Source organism: Ceratotherium simum, chromosome 7 (assembly GCF_057802395.1).
Source record: "Ceratotherium simum simum isolate JZ-2026a chromosome 7, ASM5780239v1, whole genome shotgun sequence".
Classification (NCBI taxonomy): Eukaryota; Metazoa; Chordata; class Mammalia; order Perissodactyla; family Rhinocerotidae; genus Ceratotherium; species Ceratotherium simum.
In genome coordinates this window covers 80,007,227-80,027,903 of record NC_141906.1, presented here as the reverse complement: position 1 = coordinate 80,027,903, position 20,677 = coordinate 80,007,227, and the positions used below count along the sequence as shown (strand labels likewise).

At 44.4% G+C, this 20,677-nt stretch overlaps 1 protein-coding gene across 1 annotated transcript in view; it reads right to left on the bottom strand.

Annotated features, from left to right (window-relative positions):
- FLI1 (Fli-1 proto-oncogene, ETS transcription factor) overlaps nt 1-20,677 on the bottom strand; it is a 112,958-nt gene that overhangs the window by 14,833 nt on the left and 77,448 nt on the right. The window contains exon 5 of the mRNA XM_004438458.3: nt 15,346-15,411. Within this exon, the coding sequence (XP_004438515.1) occupies nt 15,346-15,411 (66 nt within the window). The remainder of the gene's footprint in view (nt 1-15,345; nt 15,412-20,677) is intronic.

Below are 20,677 nucleotides of genomic sequence, written 5' to 3'. Positions count from 1 at the left end.
GCTCCCTGCTGGCCCTGGACCCTTCTTTCATTCTGTTTCTCCCACGGGCTCTGTGTCTAAATGACACAGAAGTCTAAATGACCTCTTTATTTTGATAAAGCCTCAAAGTGGGATTTTTAGGCCAGCCTTATGTGGAAAAGCAATTCATACTGACTAGATTAATTGGGTGTTTGCCAAAACTCCCCTCCACATCGGGCCATGTAGATGTACCTAAATTGCATACTTCTTCAGTCAAATCTGCCTCAGGTTTAAGAGGATTCCAGGTAGGAAAAAGAAAACATAACAGTTCACTTAGGTAACAGGGCTTGAGGATAAATGAGAGGCGGTCTGCGTTCAACCCCCTTCGCTCTGCTGAGAGCCTGGATCCGACCCTCTTGCATCGCCAGTTTTCACAGTAAGGTTGCTCTCACTCTCTTTGGCAATAGCAGATACAATCTGGTGTCTGCCCAACAATTCTGCTTTTGCATTTTTTCTTCCAGAGTTCTGCAGGTCACGGCTCACTGGTGAGGGTCTCATGTTTATGGCCCTTGTCTTGTTCAGCTTTCTAGTGTAATTCCTTGTGAACTTCTCCCTCCTGCTTGGTTATCTTTTGGAAGAAAGGGACTGTGTCTTAATCACCTTTGTTTCCTTCCTGCCCCAAGGCTCTTCTCTCCCAGCACTAGCTTATTGGACTTAATTGATATTTCATATCCCACAACACATTCATTCATTCAACAAAATTTTATTGAATTTCTACTATTGTACCAGACACTGTTCTATGTGCTGAGAATACAATGACGGCAAGACAAATATCCTTGCTCTGTGGATCTTACACTCAAAACAAATAGTAAACTACACTGTATATTAGAAGGTGTGAGTGTTGTGGAGAAAAAGAGAACAGGGGAGGGGAATAGGCAGTGCCAGGATGGGGAGAGCCTCACTGATAATATATAATTTGAGCAAAGACTTGACCCATCTAATGTTATGAAAATAGAGCTCTCCATAGCTCCACAGTTTTCTTATGAAAAGTGACTGGATCACCCTGCATTGATCTCAAAGCCCTTCTAGAAAGTCAATTCCTTATTATTATTTCTTTATCTAGTGAGAATTACATTATGTTGGGAGACAACAAAATTAGTTTAAAAACTTGACAGTATCTTTTTTCTTTCTTTTTTTGCTGAGGAAGATCGGCCCTGAACTAACATCTGTGCCCATCTTCCTCTATTTTGTATATGGGATGCCACCACAGCATGGCTTGATGAACGGTGTGTAGGTCTGTACCTGGGATCTGAACCTGTGAACCCTGGGCCGCTGAAGCAGAGCACGTGAACTTAACCACTACCCGACCAGGCCAGCACCAACAGTATCTTTTTGATGTTTGGGTGCGGAATAGTAAAAGGTGAGATGAGCCTCGTCTAGTAAAGAGTTCATCAATTTCTGCATATTTATAATCAGGGTAATTGCCAAATCTCTGGTCTTAGACTCACACTGATTTAGGATGGCCATTCAAATCAAGAAACTTAAACTCCCAACACTTCCTGTGATTTGCCTTTTGACCTGCATCAGAAGTGTTTTGCAGGAAAGGGCAATTCTCTGGGGTCAGTGTGGGGAAAGTGGACAGGTGAGTTCATCCTGAAGGAACACTCCATCTTTGTGGGCTGGTAGGTAAGCATGAAATTCTTCCATCCCTGAGTCCTGCGTCCACACATCAAAAGCACAGTAGTTAAAGAAAAAGAACCATCAGTTCTTGGTAGATGGAATGTGGTCTCACTTATATAACAGAATCAGAGGCTTCTTTTCAGACTGGAAGGGACCTCAGACATTATCTAAACCAGACATGCAAATTAGCACAGGCCTGGAGGCCCAAAGCCTGAGAGAAAGCATATGTGGCTATATAAGAATTTTAATAGAAATTGAAAGTATGACTCATAGCATAAAAACTGCCTTTCTCTAAACTCCTCTAGGATATTGGACAGGACTGATAATTATTTTACAGGCAGTCCAAAGACGTTTTAAGCTCAAAGATTTTTCAAAATTATACCGAGAACAATTTTCCTCTTTTTAGAAGAGTGGTACCTAAATCTTATCAAACATAAGTTTGTTTGTGGTGTTATTAAGAGCTCTTAAAGATTTTCATGGGAAGGAATTCCATAATTTCTCTTAAATCCATTCCAAACAGGGAAATAGCTCATTGCAATGAAAAGAACTCTGGATTGGGGTTCAGAACTCCTTGGTTTGCCTCCCATCACTGCCAGTTACGAGCTGTGTGAACTTAGCCAAGTGACTTAATCTCTCCGAAGCTCAGTTAACCTATCTGCAAAAGGTAGATATTTGGGGAAAAAATGATTTATTTTAAAATTTAAGAGTGTGGAAAAGCAAATGGCCCATTTAATCCTCACAGGGTTCTGTTGAGAATAAATGAGATCGTGCATGTGAAAATGCTTTCTGTACTCCAAAGTGTCCTATAGAATTATAGCTGCTATTCTTTTCCAGAGTTTAATTCATTAGAGATAAGAAGTTAATCTTTCTTGTGTCAACCAAAGCTAATTTATTCTAGTTCTTTCATTAGTGGAGCAAAAGGATTGAGCAAATATTTAATTAAATTGAAAAACACTAGATTTTCCTTCCCTGGTGAATCCATCAAATGTCAATGGTATTTACTGAACATCTACAGGGCTGGAAAAAAGGATGTAGAACAAAACTCACAATTCAAGACAGCAAGGTAATCTGTAATTATGTCCACAGATAGCTTGTGAGCTTGGTGGGGCTCTGAGAAGAGATTGTAGTCTCACCTTAAAGAGAGTAGGACTAAAGAGAATTAGGCTTTGAAGGGTGTGTTGGATTTTGATAAAGCAATAATCCCACTTACTTGACCACTTTCGCTTTAGAGTAGCCTTGACACAAGAATTTGAACTTCATCAAAGAGGCATGTTAAACTTTTTCTTGATCCTCACATGTGGGAGCTTACTTATCCCTGAGACTAGAGAGGAAAACCCCACACGGGTCCTGGCTAGTGTTTCTAGCCACAGGATTTCTTCCTCAAAGACTTGATCTTCTCCCAAAAGGATATTTCATGAGAAGTAAGTTCTGTATTATCTTAGGTAAGGGCTTCTCTGAAGAGAGTAAGTTGTTACATCTATAAAAAGAACTTGGGGGGCCAGCCCCCATGGCCTAGTGGTTAAGTTCAGCACGTTCAGCTTCAGTGGCCCAGGTTTGGTTCCTGGGCATGGACCTACACCACTCATCTGTCAGTGGCCATGCTGTGGTGGCGGCTCACATACAAAAAAAAGAGGAAGATTGGCAGCAGATGTTAGCTCAGGGCGAATCTTCCTTAGCAAAAAAAAATAATTAATTAATTTTTAAAAACTTGGGAAAGGGTTTTATATTAAAATAACAAATGATGCTTATCTGTGCCTTGGCTTTTCACTAGAAAATGCCCCAAACCTTTACACTTCCATCTGGCAGGAGAGAAGTTTCTCTGTCTTTCTCCAGATAGAAAGAGGGATAGATAGATGTGTAGAAAAAATTTGGTTTATGAGCATGAGACTAAACAAGCTTCTTTTAAATACTTTCCAGCAACTGCTGCCCCCCAAACAACTGCCCTGTAGAATTTCTAAATCAGTGTATTTTGCAGAACAAATGCATTTGGAATATTCTGCACGGAGATGGCCGCTAGTGGGCCATCTGGAGCACTTGTGGACCTAGTCTTTTCTTTCCAAAGTACTTTGGGACCCCATTCCTCAAAACAGCCAAAGGGGTCACTTCTGGTTTCTATTACAAACCAAGACCACATGGTAATGGCAATGGAGTTACATCAACCGAGGCCGATTTCACTTTGAGTCTTAGCTTTGCTATCTGAAATGGGATGAAATGTCTAAGTCAAAGTGAAACTTGGTAGAGATGGGAGGCCTAAAATAGTAATAGTCAAGAGTCTGGAGATGAATTGGAAATTCGAAACCCGAGTGGCCCGCTTAGTAAGTATGAAATTCCACAGAGAAATTGGTGTAACTGTGGTGGAGCTCCACCCCACTGAGCACGCATGGTCAAGGGAGGCCCCTCTCTGGCAGTGGTGGGCAGAGCAGTTGTCTGGCTGAGTCTGGAAGGGTGCTCCGGAGGTCAAGTTGACCCCAAATACCTTTCCCACAGCCTTGCACCTTTTCCCCTTCCGCCTCTGAGATTTACTTAAAGCCATTTTCCCTTATTAAAATGCAGCAGGGCTTATGTATTCATTGTCACCATCACGAGAACTGCAGAGCAAGTCGGTACCTATCAGGTCTTTGATTTCTCCAGGGAGCATCTAAGAGCAGCTTTGATAAACATAAAGACAAAAGACATGCCCAAGGAGGGCAGAGAGGCCAAAGTGGGAACTTCTAAGCAGCCAGGAAGAGGACCAGGGGTTGGGGTGCCTTCTGGCAGAGCGATGAGAAAAGGCCAATACTGCGGTAGCAGAGAGGATGCTGATGCAGGACAATGAAGGCACATTTCTTCTCCATTAGGTATTCAAATAAAGCACTGGCTCTCAATGGTGGGGTGCTGTGGGGGAGAAGATTTCAGAAGCTATGGAAGGCACTTATTCCAAGAACACAAATGCTCAGCTCCGAATTCTTCCCCGGCTCCTTTGGCCACCAAGGGCACATATGAATTGAGAAGGGGTGTAGGGTTGGGTGGCTGGAGCGTCCTGGCATGTGTTTTTAAAACAGTCCCAGGAGATTCTGATATCTTTCTTTCTCCTCCTTGAGAACCATGGGTCAATGAATTTTATCGAGTCACAGGATTGCTTACCTATTGTACTTTGAGGGAGATTTCATGACTAGATTTATTGGACCAATATCCACCGGGCCTCATTTTTTGAATTGTTTATTGCAATTCTTATTGACAGACAGAGTGTTACTCAATATATCATTTCTTTTTCTAAATCTTTTCTATTTTTCCTTTATTCTTTTAAGTGTAATATTAAACACAAAAGGATGTGTAATGTTATGCAAATTTTACAGCACAATAATGAAAAGAACATCTGTGAAACCACCTAATAGCTGCCTTGAAATGCAAGAACTGAGAGTCAGATTCCAGATTTTTTGGACCATAGCAGGAATCAATTAATCTAACCATATCATCTTAACAACTAGGTGACATCGGGTTCCTGAAAGAAATTGGCCTTTCCATGATGTGGTGGACGGAAAAGGAAGAGGCGATTGTGGAGCCTTGTCACTGCCTGGGTGGGGAGGGTGTACGATAACAGTCCCTGCTCTGCTTTGTACTAGCTTTGTGATTTGGGCTTAGCCTCTCTGTGCCCATTTTCTCATATGTGAAATGGGAATAATAATAGTATCAACTAAATTTGGTTGTTAGGAAGTGTCACTGTGACGCAAATAGAGAAGTTCCAGGCACACAGTAAACCCTCTATAAATGCTACCTGTTACCCTTACAGTGGAGGGCAACAAGAAAGCCAAGGAAAGGAAGGTTGAAGTGAGCAGAAATTAAATTTTCCCTGCAATATTACTTTTCCTTGGCTTGGTTCTGTGCTCGGCCTCTTTTCGCATTGGCACACATAGCAAGAGGACCCAGACCTGAAGGGCCTCCAAGGAGAGTTTAAGCTGATAGAAAATGGGCCAAAAGGGTGAAGTAGAACTATCATCTTGTGAATGAAATCTGCTCTTGGTGAGCTCTTCCCTCTACTCATGGATGGGACTGATCACAGCTTCAGAGGAGTCACTTTGGGGTCAAATGAAGGGGAAATTGAAGACAAGGCCGAGAGGGGAGGCAAGTACCATACAATATCTGCAGTGGATGAAGCCAAATGTCACTCTCGTATTTAGAAACATCACGAGGGGTTAGTTCTACAGTAAACCCCTGGGGAGTAGTTTAAGGCATTTTGTCTATAATTTTCATCCATCCATCCAATGGCCTTTTCTAAGACACAGTCCCCACCTCCAAGATGTTTCAAGTCTTGCAAGACAAAAGACTGTTATGATAGACTCTGTTGAATGCTGAACTGGGGAGACAGTGGGTATAGGCAAAATGCTGTGGGGAAGGGGCGGATGGGACTACTGAGGAGTCATCTGACCTGGGCCTTAAAGGGTGAGCGTGGCTTCCTAGGCTATGAATTGGGGTGTGTGGGGGGGCAAGACGGGAGGAAGGGTACGCCAGGCCAAGGGAGAATGGGAAACATTCAAAATTCTCTTGAAAAAAATAGACTAGACAGGAATTGATTCACATTTGAAGGACAAATTTTTTGGTCAGAAACTAAATCAGCAAAACTGTCCTCTTGGGCAAAGCTGTCACACTTTTGAACCCTGAAGTGATCTAGGCTGTTCTGGGGCTTGTGCCTCTGGCGACCCTGCCGAGCTGAACCTGGATGGCCTTCAAATATGTACACACTGGAAAGGTTGGTTTTTGCCTCACATTCCCTCACGTTGTGGTGGTACAGTCCACCAGTCTGAGTAACTGGAGGAGACAGGACAGAGAAGTGCCCGCTGTGAACAGTCACCCCAGACGTGCCCGTCTGCCCCGCACAACTCCAGGGGGCTCACGGCTGACATGAATGTACCTCTGAGTCCTCTCCGCAGTGAGATGGATGGTGGTATATTTCTTTAATATAATCAATTAATCAAACACAGAAACTGAGGAGAATGATCATTGGAAGATATCTTTGTATATATTTCCAAAAAAATCCTCAAAGGAATAAAACATACACAATTTGAATGAGTCCTGAGACGAATGAGCTCCTACAAATACGGGAATTCATGCCTTAACTGGAACTAAAGAAAAAAAGAAATGCACCCCCCAATTCCTCTATACCTGCCTCTAATACGGCAATGCTATGATACGGAAAGTCGTTGGCCTCGTCATCCTGGAACAAATTTACACTTGTCTTAGGAAACAGTCTAAGTGTTTCCAATGATTTAGAGAAAGCGTGTCCTAGTCGCTGTGCGACCCACATACGTGCGATAACAGCGCACTGCACACCCACAGCAAAAAATAACAGTGCTTTTACTTAGAGAAAGGAAGGATAATGGGTACTTAGAAAGTGTCCCAGACAAGCTGTCAAATTGAATTCAGAGAGCTGGAGTCTGACTCCGGGACAGGGCTGGCTGGCGAAATTCCCTCAGGATTGGGGTTTCCTGCCTGCTACAGCTTAGAGACAACGATTCTTTGTTTCCAGCTCTCTTTCTCTTTTTCTCTCTCTCCTCTCTCTCTCCCTCTCTCAATCTCTCTCTGGTGAACACACACACACGCACACAAACATGCAGCTCTCCAAAGAGGGTCAGATGGAAAGTAGACAAAACATTAACTTTGGAATTTCAAAGGAAAACAATTAAAAAAATAACACGGAGAGCGCAAGCTACTGTCTATTCCATAATCATAGATCTTGCCTTTGGCCCACAGAAACAGCACACACTCACACACACACACTCAGCAGTCATCCCTGCTTTTGCTAAAAATGGATTAGGAGTATTTCATCATAAAGGGAAAATGTATAATGACAAAGTTCTTAACAGGCCCTCCTGTGAGGCCTCAACACCCTCAAATTTTAAGTGCACTAGTTGACAGAGACAGAGCCTGTGGAGCCACGTAACCTGCTACATAAGAGATGTTATTTACTCCCTAAAAATAACAGGAGATTACCTCACAGTATTACAGGCCTTTTCCTACGGGCACACATGTTCCAGACCAATCCCCCATATGTTACCCTCTCCAGGGCAACACGCACAGAGCCCATGCCCACGCTGAACACCGCGCTCGCCCTCCCTTCCTTCAGACACCACACCCAGGAGGTTGCCCAAAGTCCACCCTCCCCCAAATGCTGTACCCCAAAACACATCCCCCTCGTTCACTGCGCCATACATACAGTGCACAGCTTTAGGAATAAATATTCTGCCCTCATCTACATTTTCTCTCATCAAAACAAAACTTCGAGGCATCTTTTAAATTATGGAAAATTTCAAAGATATAGAAAAGCAGAGAGAAAAGTCTACTGAACCCTGGAGGGCCCTTCATCCTGCTTTAATAAGCATGAACTCATGGCCAATCTTATTTCAGCTCTACTCCTACCCATGGCCCCTCCCCAGCCCCGATCATTTTGAAGCAAATCCCTGGCTCTTGGCTCCTCCGTCTCACAGTAAGACGCCCAACTGTACTCAGTCTTTCAGTTTTGAGTAAGCCTCCGAGAGTCCCACCCAAGCTTCTCTTCCTCACACTAATGCCCCACACTGAGGCCTTAGTGCACCCACAGGGCACGCTCACACACACTGGGTCCCTTCCCCAAGACCCAACCTGAACACATATGGCCCCTCACCAGAGTCCCTACACATACAAGACAGAACCAGGCACACTGACTGGTGTCACTGGTGTCTACCACCTTCCCTTTGTTTCAATATCCATTTCTAGTGCTACCATGCTGTATCTTTCTAGAGGTCTTCCATCTTTCACCTCTAAAATTAAGTCATAAAGGACACCCCATAGAGGATGTAAGTGCAGTGGGAAATGGCAAGATTTGGTGATCGATTCCCCATACTTCAGTACTCAGCATTTACTTATTCACTGACCCGTCTGTGTCTCTGTTTGACTGTAAGCCCCTTGAGGGTAAGTGCTGGTTGGGCACCACATTCCCAGGGCTCAGCCTAGTGTCCCATCCACAGCAGGTTCTTAATAGACGAAGAGATGAATGAATGGGGTGGAGGAGGGCATGGATCACAGAATTTAGGTCCATCTTGACTAAGGCACTTAGTGACTTCAAGCTCTGTCACTTGCTGTTCACTCCCTGTGTGATCTTGGCTGCACCCACACCCTCTCTGGCCTCACCTCTCTTCTGTCACATGAAAGATTTGGACTGGATATTCAACTTGAGCATTTAATAATTTTTCATCTCTTCATTACTCAGAGAATTTCTTGTACGTAGCATGCATTTTTCTATTTGATTACGCGCAGTTTCATATTATTCCTTAATAGTTCCGTATGTGTATCTCCCTAATAAGATTTTAAGCAACTTGGCTGTCTCATCTAGGGTATTACCATGCCATATGATATAGTATGGATTCCTTCACAACCCTTGGCATAGTGTTAGCATATAGTAAACCCTCAAAAATATTCTATTTTGCAATAATACTACAAATTACTGCTATAATTCGTGGAGCTAACTTATATCAAGCACTTATTGGTGTGTCAGACACTGTGAGTACTGTATCATCCCTGAAGGGGCACTGAAATTATCCTCATTTTATACATGGGGAAACTGAGGCAGAAAAAGTAAGTGACTTGTCCAAGGTCACACAGTTTGTTTGTGCCCAGATCCTGAGTTTTCAATCAATACGCTATAATGCTGAAATAGGACATCAGTACCTACCTCAGGTAAACTAAGAGCATTAATTAAAGAACATTTACAATGTTGTTAGATACTTTAAATATGTTGAGACAAGGATGTGAGAAGCAGCCTGGAGGGAGGAAAGAACACCAGAGACCTCGATGTGAGTCCTGCTCTGCCCCAAGACCCGGGGGACTTCAAATGAACACTGTACTCTCTCTGCGCCTTGTTTTCATTATGTACAGAATGGGGATAATAACAATACCAGCCCTGCCATCTCATGGTGATGGGGTGAGGCGCAAATGAGATAATGGATGTGCAAATGCCAGGCAAACAATAAGGGGCTGCAGAAAAGGAGTTGCTCCTCTGTGCACAGGCTCCTGCCATCTGGAAATCTCCTTGAGAGACGTGGGGCTCTCGTTAGCATGATCTTCAGCGCCCGTCAGGCATTTCACTGCAAGGACGCGGAAAGGTAGTTTCTCCGGCTCGCTTTGCCATACTTAACATGTAAGCAGGCAGACTTTTCATCCATTAGCCAAGGCAACCACTGCAGACGGTTATTCCACGGGCAGGCAATCTCCCGTTACTGGAGAAGCGGTTTTGCGTTCAGCAGCGGGTCCTGAAAGGCTTCCCAGGCTGGGGCTGGAAGCTCAGTGCTCCCCGGGCCACGGCGGGTTTATGAATTCCCGGAGTTAATAAACAAGGCTCAATGTCCTCTGACTTTTGGAGAGTCAGAGATATTTAAGCAGAGGAGCTGAGGAAATGAGGGTTTAGGCATGCAGAGCAGCTCTGGAGGAGAGATCTCTGATTCTCGCTTGCTGATCGTCCAGTTGAGTACACTGGGAGGGCCCTAGGGCAGGGTTTACCCGGAAATGAGGTGGAGCCCTGACCTGCCCCGGTGCAGACATACTCGCACCTCAGCGTGGAGGGTGGAGGGAACGAGATTTGGAGAGTCAGTGGTCCTGCTCCAGGACCCGTATGTGCTTGGAAAGGCCACTTAACTTCCAGAACCCCAGTGTCCTCCCTATAAAATGAAGTTGCCAATATCGTATCTACTTTTCAGATACATAAAATAAGCACATATAAGAAAGGAATTTCTGGGACTGGCCCAGTGGCTCAGTGGTTAAGTGTGCGCGCTCCGCTGTGGCGGCCTGAGGTTTGCAGGTTGGGATCCTGGGCGCGCGCTGACGCACCGCTTGTCAAGCCATGCTATGGAGGTGTCCCATATAAAGTGGAGGAAGATGGGCACAGATGTTAGTTCAGGGCCAATATTACTCAGCAAAAAAAAAAAAAAAAAAAAGAGGATTGGCATGGGATGTTAGCTCAGGGCTGATCTTCCTCACACAAAAAAAATCTTCATTCTAAGATATGAAGTAATGTACTGATATAAAGTTGTTATAATCAGTAATAATTACAACATTATCAATGACAATGATGAATAAAACCTCATCATTATCATGTGGTCCCTTCACTCAACCCACATCTTCATTACGTGTACCAACAGGTCTTACTCTTCTTTTTCTAAGCTGATTTGGGGTCTGTAAGGGTCAAGATTAACCACCCAGTGCATATCCAAGAAAGCCTGGGGTGGCTCTGCGACAGGTCTCATTTTCCTCTTTCCAGTTTGCGTCTGCACTGTAAAGTGAGCTTCTCAGTCTTGGCTGCAGATTAGAATAACCTGGAGAGCTTTAAAAAACTTCCAATGCCCACATGTCATCCCAAGAGATTCTGAATTAATTGGTCATGTTTGGGACCTGGGCATCAGTATTTTAAAATATTTTTTACTTTTATTTTTGCATTTTTATTGAAGTAAAACATATATAACATAGAATTTACTATTTTGGCCATTTTTCAGTGTACATTTCAGTGGCATTGAGTACATTCACATTGTGTAACTGTCACCATCAGAACTTTTTCATCTTTCCAAACTAAAACTGTATACCCATTAAACAGCTCCCCATTCTGCCCTCCTCCCAGCCCCTGGAACTGCCATTCTACATTCTGTCTCTAGGAATTTGCCTCCTCAAGGTACCTCATATGTGGAATCATACAGTATACACGATGTCCTAGGGCATCAGTATTTTTAAAAAGCTCTCCAGGTGACTCTCTGCAGTTAGGACTGGGGATAGTGCCGAGCAGGGCTTGTGTATGAATTCATCTTTGGGAAAGAGAATAGTGCAGGGATGGAAATGGAGATGATAGTGGGAAAACTGCAGGACAGAGAATAATAATGGGAAAAAATTCAAACCTCTGCCCAACTACATTTAGGCCAGATATTGTTTTCATGAAAAGTCAGCCAAAAGGGAAAGGCTGTGTTTGTCAGGGAGACCACCTGAAGCAAGGGATTTTGAATCCTACAACCTGGGTTTGAGTCCTTGCTCTGCTGTTGAATAGCCGTGTGCCCTTCAGAGAGCCACTTAATATTGCTGAGCCTCACTTTGTCTGTCTACAAAATGGACATAATCATATCTTCCTCCCAGGGATGTTGCCAGGCTCAAAAGCAGAGGCAAAGCATGTAAAAGTGTCTGAGGTATCACAGAATCCCATACAGATAACAGTTGTGGTTGCTCTTGCGAATAGGTAATAACACCTTCCATCCTAATTTGGTTTTTTAAGTGCATTAGCCATGATACCTAAAGGTAGAGAATGCACAACAGTTCTAGCTGGGTCCAATCCATGACCATAGAATATTTAAGTTAAAGGGGCTTAAAGACCCTTTTTATATATTAATTTTATAAATTTATATAAATATATTAATAGTTATAAATTAATTTTTAAAATCTAGCCTTATTTCCTGGGCACAAATAACCCTTAGAGAGTGCCATCATTTTTAAGCTGGAAGGGTGACTATGCCATTTTAAAGTAAAGAGACATTCTAATTTGGTAAGTGCATTGAAGAAGCATTAATAGCCATCATCTCCTCACCTTCTTTCCCTTGTGCTTCCTGCCAGCACCTGCCCTTTGTGAAGCGCACACACACACACACACACACACACACACACACACACACACAGCTCTGGTGCTCTTGATGAACTCTGGGTTTGTTTGGGGCTGTGTATGTCTTATTCAAACAAGATGGAGCCAAGGTTGCATGATGTCTTCTTTTTATTTTTCCATTTAATATTTTAAGAAATAAAGATAGCTATTAGAGAAAAGCAGGAGAGAGAGGTCGGAGGAGGGTGAAAGGGGGGAGAGAAGCCCGGTTAGCTTTGTCGTGCTAATGTACTTTGTTTTGTGGATGATGGGCCGTTCAGACAGATTCAGACCACCTCACAAGCTGGGCGGCGACAGAGCAGCAAGACAGCTCAAGTGGAAAGCTTTCCTGGGACAAAAGATGCACCTGCAAAGCGCAGACTTAATCGTTTCTAGAGGCCAGGGCCCATGTTGGGAGATAAATGCCCCGGCACCACCTGAATGAAGTCCTGGCAGCGTGCGCTTGCCTGGATACTACAGTCAATTCATCTCAGAAGAGGGGTTGCTACCCAGGCAGAGCGAGCTGCCCCTGCAATAGCCTGAATGAGCCCAGTGGCATTACGAATGCACTCACCGCACACAAAAGGACCAGGGGAAGGAGATGCAGAACTGCAGGTGGAGGAGAGGCTGAAAGCTGAGACCCCTGCAGGAGCAATGAGTTGGTTATCAACGCAGTTCAACTCAGATGAACCAGCTTCTAAACTAAAATCTGTATTTTAAGCCCAATATCAGAAATTCTCTCATTTGCTCTGCCCCAGAGCATCATTGGTTAATTCTGATATTGTCAGTGGGCCTTAGCCTGTAGAACTGGAGGAACATTCAAGGATCACCTGTCTTCCTTCCTTCTTTCCTTCCTTCTTTTTTTTTTTTTTACCGTGCCAGAAGTTATACTTTTATTTAACATTTAGAGGATTAACATATAGTTACAACGTCAATAGAAGCCTTTCAATGGAAGCACTGTATTTGGTTTAATTCCATCTCCAGAGACAAATGGGCAATTCCAGAACCTTTACAATGGCAATGGGCCGTTAACAACACTGAAATGCCTCCAAAGGTTAGAATTAGTGCAACACACAAATAAACCCAAAAGTTTAAAGGTGTTCCGCATCAGGTTAAAATAGAATTTTGGATCACCTTTTTGAAGTTTTTCGATGACAGAAGCACAGGAGGCAGAACCATTAGGAAATATGAAACCAAAATTTCTGGAAAAATACTTAGCTTCAACATAACTTTTTCATGTTCAGTAAACTTTCTTCTGTAATCACAGATGTTACCAAAAGGCATTAGTGGCCTCTGCTAGTGAGACAAGCTACAGCTTCTCTCACCCAAGCACACCAACCTGAAAACTTCAGGATGAGCATGGTAAAACCTGATATTCCTTCCTTCCTTCTATCCTTCCTCCTTCCCTCCCTTCCTTGCTTGCTTGCTTGCTTCCTTCTTTCTTCCTTCCCTCCTTCCCTCTCTCCCTCTAGTCCTTCTCTCTCTCTCTCTTTTCCTTCCTTCCAAGAAGTGGATCCCTATCTGCAAATGAAATGAAGTTCAATAAGTGAAACAGATCAAAGCAGAGTGGTTCTGAACAAAGGCAGAGCCCTCACCCTGTGGCTCCCAGGTCATCTCCTAAGAAGCCAAGAGCTGAAGAGTCTGGTCTTGAGGCACACTGTTTTAGTTCAGCCCCTTTATTTGACAGAAAACTAAGGTTCAGGGGATGAAGTGATTTCCCCAAAGTAAGCCAACGTGCCCTGACCTCCAATCTAATGTGTTTGTCACTACAATACATTTCCTCTCTTATAGACATTTGCAACATGATGTTAAGTAGGTCATGGAGTAAAATGTGGCTTGGACTGTAGAATGAGTCAATAGAACTTCATTTTTCATGGCAAAATCCAATAAATCTGATTTGGAAAGGAAAATGGTAGCATAAATAGGACTGGCCAGGGTGGGTCAGGGGAGAAGGAAGCAAATGAAAAACATAAAAGTTTAAAAGCAGATTCATTATGTTGTATATTTCCGCCACTAAATTTTCTCGTCATGATCTGATTATAAATTGTTAACAGGAAACACAAAGTCCTATGTGATTAAAGGTGTGACCTTGGCCAAGACACCCAGGATCTCTGGGGCTCTGTTTCCTTCATAACCCATGAGGATTTTGAACCACATGCTCTCTGCTGCTCGTCCCTTACAGGAGCCTTGTGTTTCTCTGAAATATTATTCTGTGCTACACTGCATGCAACCAATACTGAAAACTTCTGCCTTCGTTCTATATTATAGCAGGTGTGTGTTACAGAAAAAGTAGGGAAGGAGACAGAGCCAAGGAGGAGAAAATGCCTGCCATGCTCCTATTCATTCTTCAAGCCCCCAAACAAAAGTCCCCTCCTCCATGGAATTTTTCTTTTGCCTTAGGCCAATTTTTCTTACTTCCTCTGTTTTCTAATAATTATTTGTTCACATTTTTTCTCTCTTAAACCAGGTACCATGAATTAGTCACTTGTTTAAATGCCTAGAACCTAACACAGTATCTGGAGCAATAAATGTTCACAGTATTGTTTCATAAATAAAGATGCTGAGAAATGCTATGGTAATGTTTGCTAAAATCCTACTGGAAAGTCACTTGCTAAGACTTTTTTTTCCCTCAATCAAACCAAACTTCCCAGACAAAATCCCCAAATCATCACTTTAAAAATGAAATGGCATTGCTAAAATTTCTTAGGAAAAAACCCCCTTAAACTGAGGTATTGGAAAAATCCTTGAAATCTTCATTTCATTATCTTCAACAGAGAAAACTCCCAATTTTCAGCTTTGAAAGTGAGCAGTATTCATTTCATTCTAAGATCAACACATTTTCTTTTACGGAGTAATGACCTCAAGTTAAATCTTTATATCATTACAAGATATTTTAAAACCCTGTTATATTTTTGCAGCTAGTGGCACAAGGGAGATAAGGTTTGGCTTCTTGTCTCATATGCTAGAAAAAGCTGAGTGGAGCAAGAGAGGTGGTGCACAGACCTGAGGTCCCCCACACCAGTCTTAATGGCATGGAATGGTGCCATGCCTGGTACTGAAGAGATTGCCAGTGCCTGAGAGAACGGGCTTACCTTCTTTGACACTCAGTCGTGAGGACTGGTCTGTGTGGGACGTTGTGTTATAGGCCAACAGTGAACCTGAAAGGCAAAGCAAAAGCAGGTTATAAGCAAGATATGCTTCTGAGATCAAGAGCAGGAGAGAAGGGAGTGGGGAAGGGAAGAGATGGGGCAGGGGAAGAGGGACACATGACTCCTTGAGAGAAAGAAAAAGTTACTGTAAGCCACTCGGGAGCCAATCACGCAGGACTGTCAGAGCTTCCTGGAGTTAGGGTCAGAGCCAGTCAGGACAGAATGCTTGTGGGTGGGACACCCACAACCCTCCCCAGCAGCCACATTTATGGTTCTGATGTTCTTGGGGTCCACACTGCATCATGGCAGGAACACAGGACGGGGACTCGGAACACCAGGGCCTGTCTTGGTCCTACTGCTAACTCCCCGTGTGACTGTGGGTAAGCGACCTGATGTGTCTAGACCTTGATTTCTTCCTCAGAAAAATGAAGGGGTTGAACTACAATAGGGATTGGCAAACTTTTTCTATAAAGGCCAGATAGTAAATATTTTAGGCTCTGTGGCTAAATACAGTCTCTGTCGTACATTCTTCTCTGTTTTGTCCATGAGCCAGAGTTGGCCATCTGTGGCCTGCAGCCTGTAGTTTGCCACGCCCTGGAGGAGAAGCTAGTATGATTCCTTCCTGCTATGACATGCTTTGGGTTTATGGTGAGGCTATTTCACAGGTGGGCGAGGTACCTGGACACACATTGTTGGTGGAGGGGGCATTGGCAGTTGGGAAGGGCTGGGAGGTGGTACTCCCACTAGCAACTCTTGCCTCCCTTTGCATATGTCGAAGAGAATATAAGTAAACATGAGGCGAAATCCACTGAATTTCCTGTCATCCCAGAGAGCTGCTATACAATCTTTTAAAATTAACCTTTAATGCGTGGCTACTCTTTCCAGGCAGTAGTTTAGGCATTTTAAAGGGATGATAGTTTTTTTTTGCTGCATATAAAAAACATTCTCTCTTCTTTCCTAAGACTAGACTTGTTCCTTAGTTTCAAGAGAATTCAAGAGTTTTGTTTTGTGAAATGCAGGTATTTTTTGCAATTCTCCTGGGGAAACTCTAAAGGGCTATCAAGACCAGGGCGGGGATCTGCTTTTACAAAGGACACAATAAGCTTGACATAGTATTTGAGACTAAAAAGTCTTTCTAAATAATCCCTTTCCCTGCTCCCTGGGATCGAGTGCACTGACTCGGGTGCCAGGGCTTGGAACAGTGAATGGGCTGTCAGACACTCCTATTTTTAGTCTCAAGCCATGGCAGGGATGCAGGAGCGGAGCCACTACCTCACCCAGCTGTGGGCGTTTGGTTGTGCGCCTCAGAGAAAATGTGCGCCCTTCCAGGCCAGACGATGAGGGGAGAATTTTATAAGAATCATCCAACTGCCTAGAACCTATGACTTCTGGCTTGGGCGGCTGTTACTTCTAGTTCGAAACAGTTCCAGACAAAAAAGAAGAGGAATGGAGGTGGTCTTGAGACCGCTATATGCCAAAATGTAGATATGTGGATACAATTTTAGAAATGAGACAGTCGCATGTAATACCCAAGAACCAGATGCATTTGGTTCTTCCACTTTCGAAAATATCAAGGACAAAATGAGGCTGGAACAACCTTTTTTTTAATATAAGCTGTTATGCAAATGAGAGTTTAAAATTAGATCTGCCTCTTACCACTTGCTAGATTTGTGACCCCCATCACTTTTCCTAGTCTCTCTAAACCACAGGCTCCTCATATATAAAATGGGCTAATAATAACACCTGCCTAATACAGTTTTGTGAGGATTCAATAAAATAATACATGTAAAGTGCTCAGAACAGTCCTTGGTTCATAATAAGTGATGAATAAATGCTAGCTATTATCATTACTATTTTTACATCCCGTCTCCACAGACACCACAATTACATACAATAAACCCTTTATAAAAGAGCTTGCTGAACATTCATCTTGTCCTCTGGAATTAGAGTTATGAATGGGTTCTGCTGCAATAAGAAATAATCCTCCATGACTGGCAGGAGGTTAAGAAATGGAACCAAACGTTCCAAGGGAATAGAAAAAAGTCTCAGGAGTAAGACCAAGAATGTCTGCCTCTCCGTCCCCGACATTCTCTTCCTCAGGCTGAAACCTCAGGGCTGGAGCAAATAAAGAAAAATGATGGTCTCAGAGGAGTGAACTGCCTGAGTCATTAGTGCAGATCTAGCTGAGAGCACGAAGCTTAGATAAACCACATTTATTAAATTTCCCCTTGGTGAAAGTTCTTCTTTGGGCACACGTGAATTCCACAGAAAACTCCCAGAAAGCCAAGAGAAAGGGTCATTTGACCTCTGCAAAGCTTGCATGAAATACATATTTCATGGTAACCTAGGGAAAGGATTTTGCCCTGAAGACTGTTTTTGGTTCAAGTTTCACTCCTAGGAGGAGAGGCTGCCTTCCCTGAGGAGGGGCTGGTTAGGGGCATCTGACCTCCCTCCCAAGGGGCCAAGGCTCCCTTCTCTCCTCCGATTTTATTTAACTAGGTCCTCAGGCTACAGAGGGTGGCACAGCGCAGTCTTTTCTTAAGGGAACCTGTTCTGATCCAAGAAGGTCCTCCCTGGAGTCTGGCCTCTACTCTGCAGCTTTGGGTTTCTTTCTGCTGCTTTGAGGCTCCCTCTGCATGAGGCTAGCGTGCTGCTGGGCTCCTAGTCTTTCCTGACACCATCTTGTCAGAGCAAACGGGCTGTGAGGGGGAGGAGGGAAGCCAATATGCTTGGGACGCTTACTGTGTGCTGCACGCTTTACATCTATTCTCTCACTTAATCCTCACACGAGCTGTGTAAAGCCAGTATCACGTTATTCCCCTTTCACAGATGAAACATTCAGAGAAGTCAACTAATTTGGCCAGGATCACACAGCCAGAAAGCCCAGGAGGCAGGATTCCCATTCTGGTCCATCTACAAACCTGCCCTCAGTCTAGGAGACCCTGCAGCCTCCAGGCTCCATTTAAGAAGCAGACAAAACTCACCTGGTGTTGGAACTTCAAGAGGGGGGGGGAAGGGGTGGTGAGGAGAGAGCAGAAGGGGGCTTCTAGTCTACTCCTTGACCTAGGGTGCTCATCTCAGCGAGGGGATTTACTCTGTGATAATTCCTTGAGTCGTGCATGTATGATTTTTGCACTTCTCTATTACATCTCAATTAAAACATTTGTTTACTTGCTTCTTTGTTTATGTATGCATGCAGGCATATACGCATGTCTGTTTATTTGGGGCCCTGAAAAGCATGGAGTGGTTGCTGCTGAGAATGGGACGGCCTTCCCAAAGGGAAAGCGTGAGGACAACATAAGTTTCCGTTTTGAGTCCATCGGTCACTGGAGAGGGATTAGGGATGTGAAAGAAGATGGAAACGAGCGGAGTGCGGCTTTGCAGGTGTGGGGTAGAGCCGCAACAATCGGGCCTTCTGCAGCTCCACATTCCCCAACCCAACCTGCTCTTCATCTGGGACACCTGGGGCAGGGGAGACAATGGTCCTTGGAGGGCCAGAGCCTTTGTCTCCCACCTCACAGAGAATTCCCAGTGCCCCCTCCCCAGAAGGCTATTGAAGCCGGTTTCCCTTTTCTGCACTGCCCTCAATGGTCTGGGCTGAAGTGCGCCTTGGGGAAGGAGGAGCAGGGAGAGAAGTAAGGTTCCCTCGTCTAAACAACAGGCCTGGCTGACTCCTGAATCCGGGGAAGTCGGGCCTTTTGTTCTGTTGGAATCCTGTTCTCCTTTCCTGGTCAGACCCTGGCCTGGAAGGGATAATACTTCACCAGCCTAATTGCCTGGACCCATCACCTTTGCCCGACCATCTGAGGCTGCCGGTGGGAATGCCACAAAACGCAAAATGTGTTTTCCATTAAGTTTAAATTAAAAATGGGAATCAAGACAGATACCTTTTCTGTGGTCTCCTTGTCACAACATATTTCATTCTGTTGTGCTGCCACTATTTGAAAACGCAGTTTCTCAGTATACAGATATACATACAGAACACAACTTTTTGTAAAATAAAAAAAGACTATTTTTCCTTCTTTCTGTCTCTGGCCGCCCCGCCCAGGGCCTTTTGGGCCCCCAGAAAACCCAGACTCCCCCCAGTGGCCCTGCGTCTGAACTGCCAGCGGGGCCAGCTCTCACTTCCTCTGAGGTCCGTCCCAATCTTGCCTTGTGACGCCCAATCTCACTTCCCGCAGCCCGTGGGCTGTAAATATGGCCTCTGCCAAACGGGGTGTGCCTGCGAGATACTGGCCGGGCCGCCAGTCAGGGCTGGAGTGGGGGGCACCGCGGGCAAGAGAGGAGGACAGGGTTAGTGCGGTGATAGGTTTGGCTTAATCTGCCTCATTCCAGGAGACCACTGGAAAGTTTTCGGAAAGCATTTTATCTCTTGGTACAAATGAAAACAGAAATTGCTGTGGGGAAAGTGGCCTGGCCCTCAACGTGGAAGCCCAGATGAGTGGGGCTAACTCTAAAGTAGAGAAGGAAAGACAGGTGTGGGCGGGTTAGCCGCACTCTCTGTTTGGTCATCTCACATCAGAGGGTGAGGCTGTGGGCTGGGCTCGGACTGGGACTTAAGAGGCCTGGGTCTTAGATACCAGGCTGTTCTCCACTGGCAGTACACCTTGGAACCAGTTTCTGAGGCACTCCAGACCTCAGTTGCTTTGGCTTTAAAATGGGCATTATACATAGTTGTCCACGTGGTGTCCACAAGGGGGCATCCTGTCCATGTAAAGTGAATGACACCTGGGAGATGCATGCCTGAGCCCTAGTGTCCCCAGGGGACTCCAGAGTGATCCCCAGTACTGTGGGCATCCTCCCCAGAACCATCCCTCACCATCCTCCTCACATTTCAAGTGTGGGTGGTGTTACAGAGGGACGGTAGAGGGGAAGCCACTCTGGGACAGCTGAAAAGCCGAAGGTGTGAAGAACCAGCACCTCCAGGCAGGCTGGATCAATGCTAGCATGCCAGGCCAGCGGGCAGGGCATGCAGGACTCAGGACATGGCCATTTCTTCTCTACCCTGGAATATACAGGGTATATCTCTCCTGTCTCACACAACCAGAATAAATACTCAAGTACCTTTTGTGAAAGTGTAAATTTGATGCTGGAGCTTATTATCCTACAAGGTTTCCTTTTTTCTACTAAAGTCACTTTGGAGAGGCGCAACTAATTTGGAGTCTTCTGATTTACAGCTAAATTACAAGGTCTCCAATTCTCCTCTGTCCACTTTCCTTAGCCCTACAGTACTTCCTCCCTCTGTGCCAAGGATCTCAGCTATTTTCCTTCCACT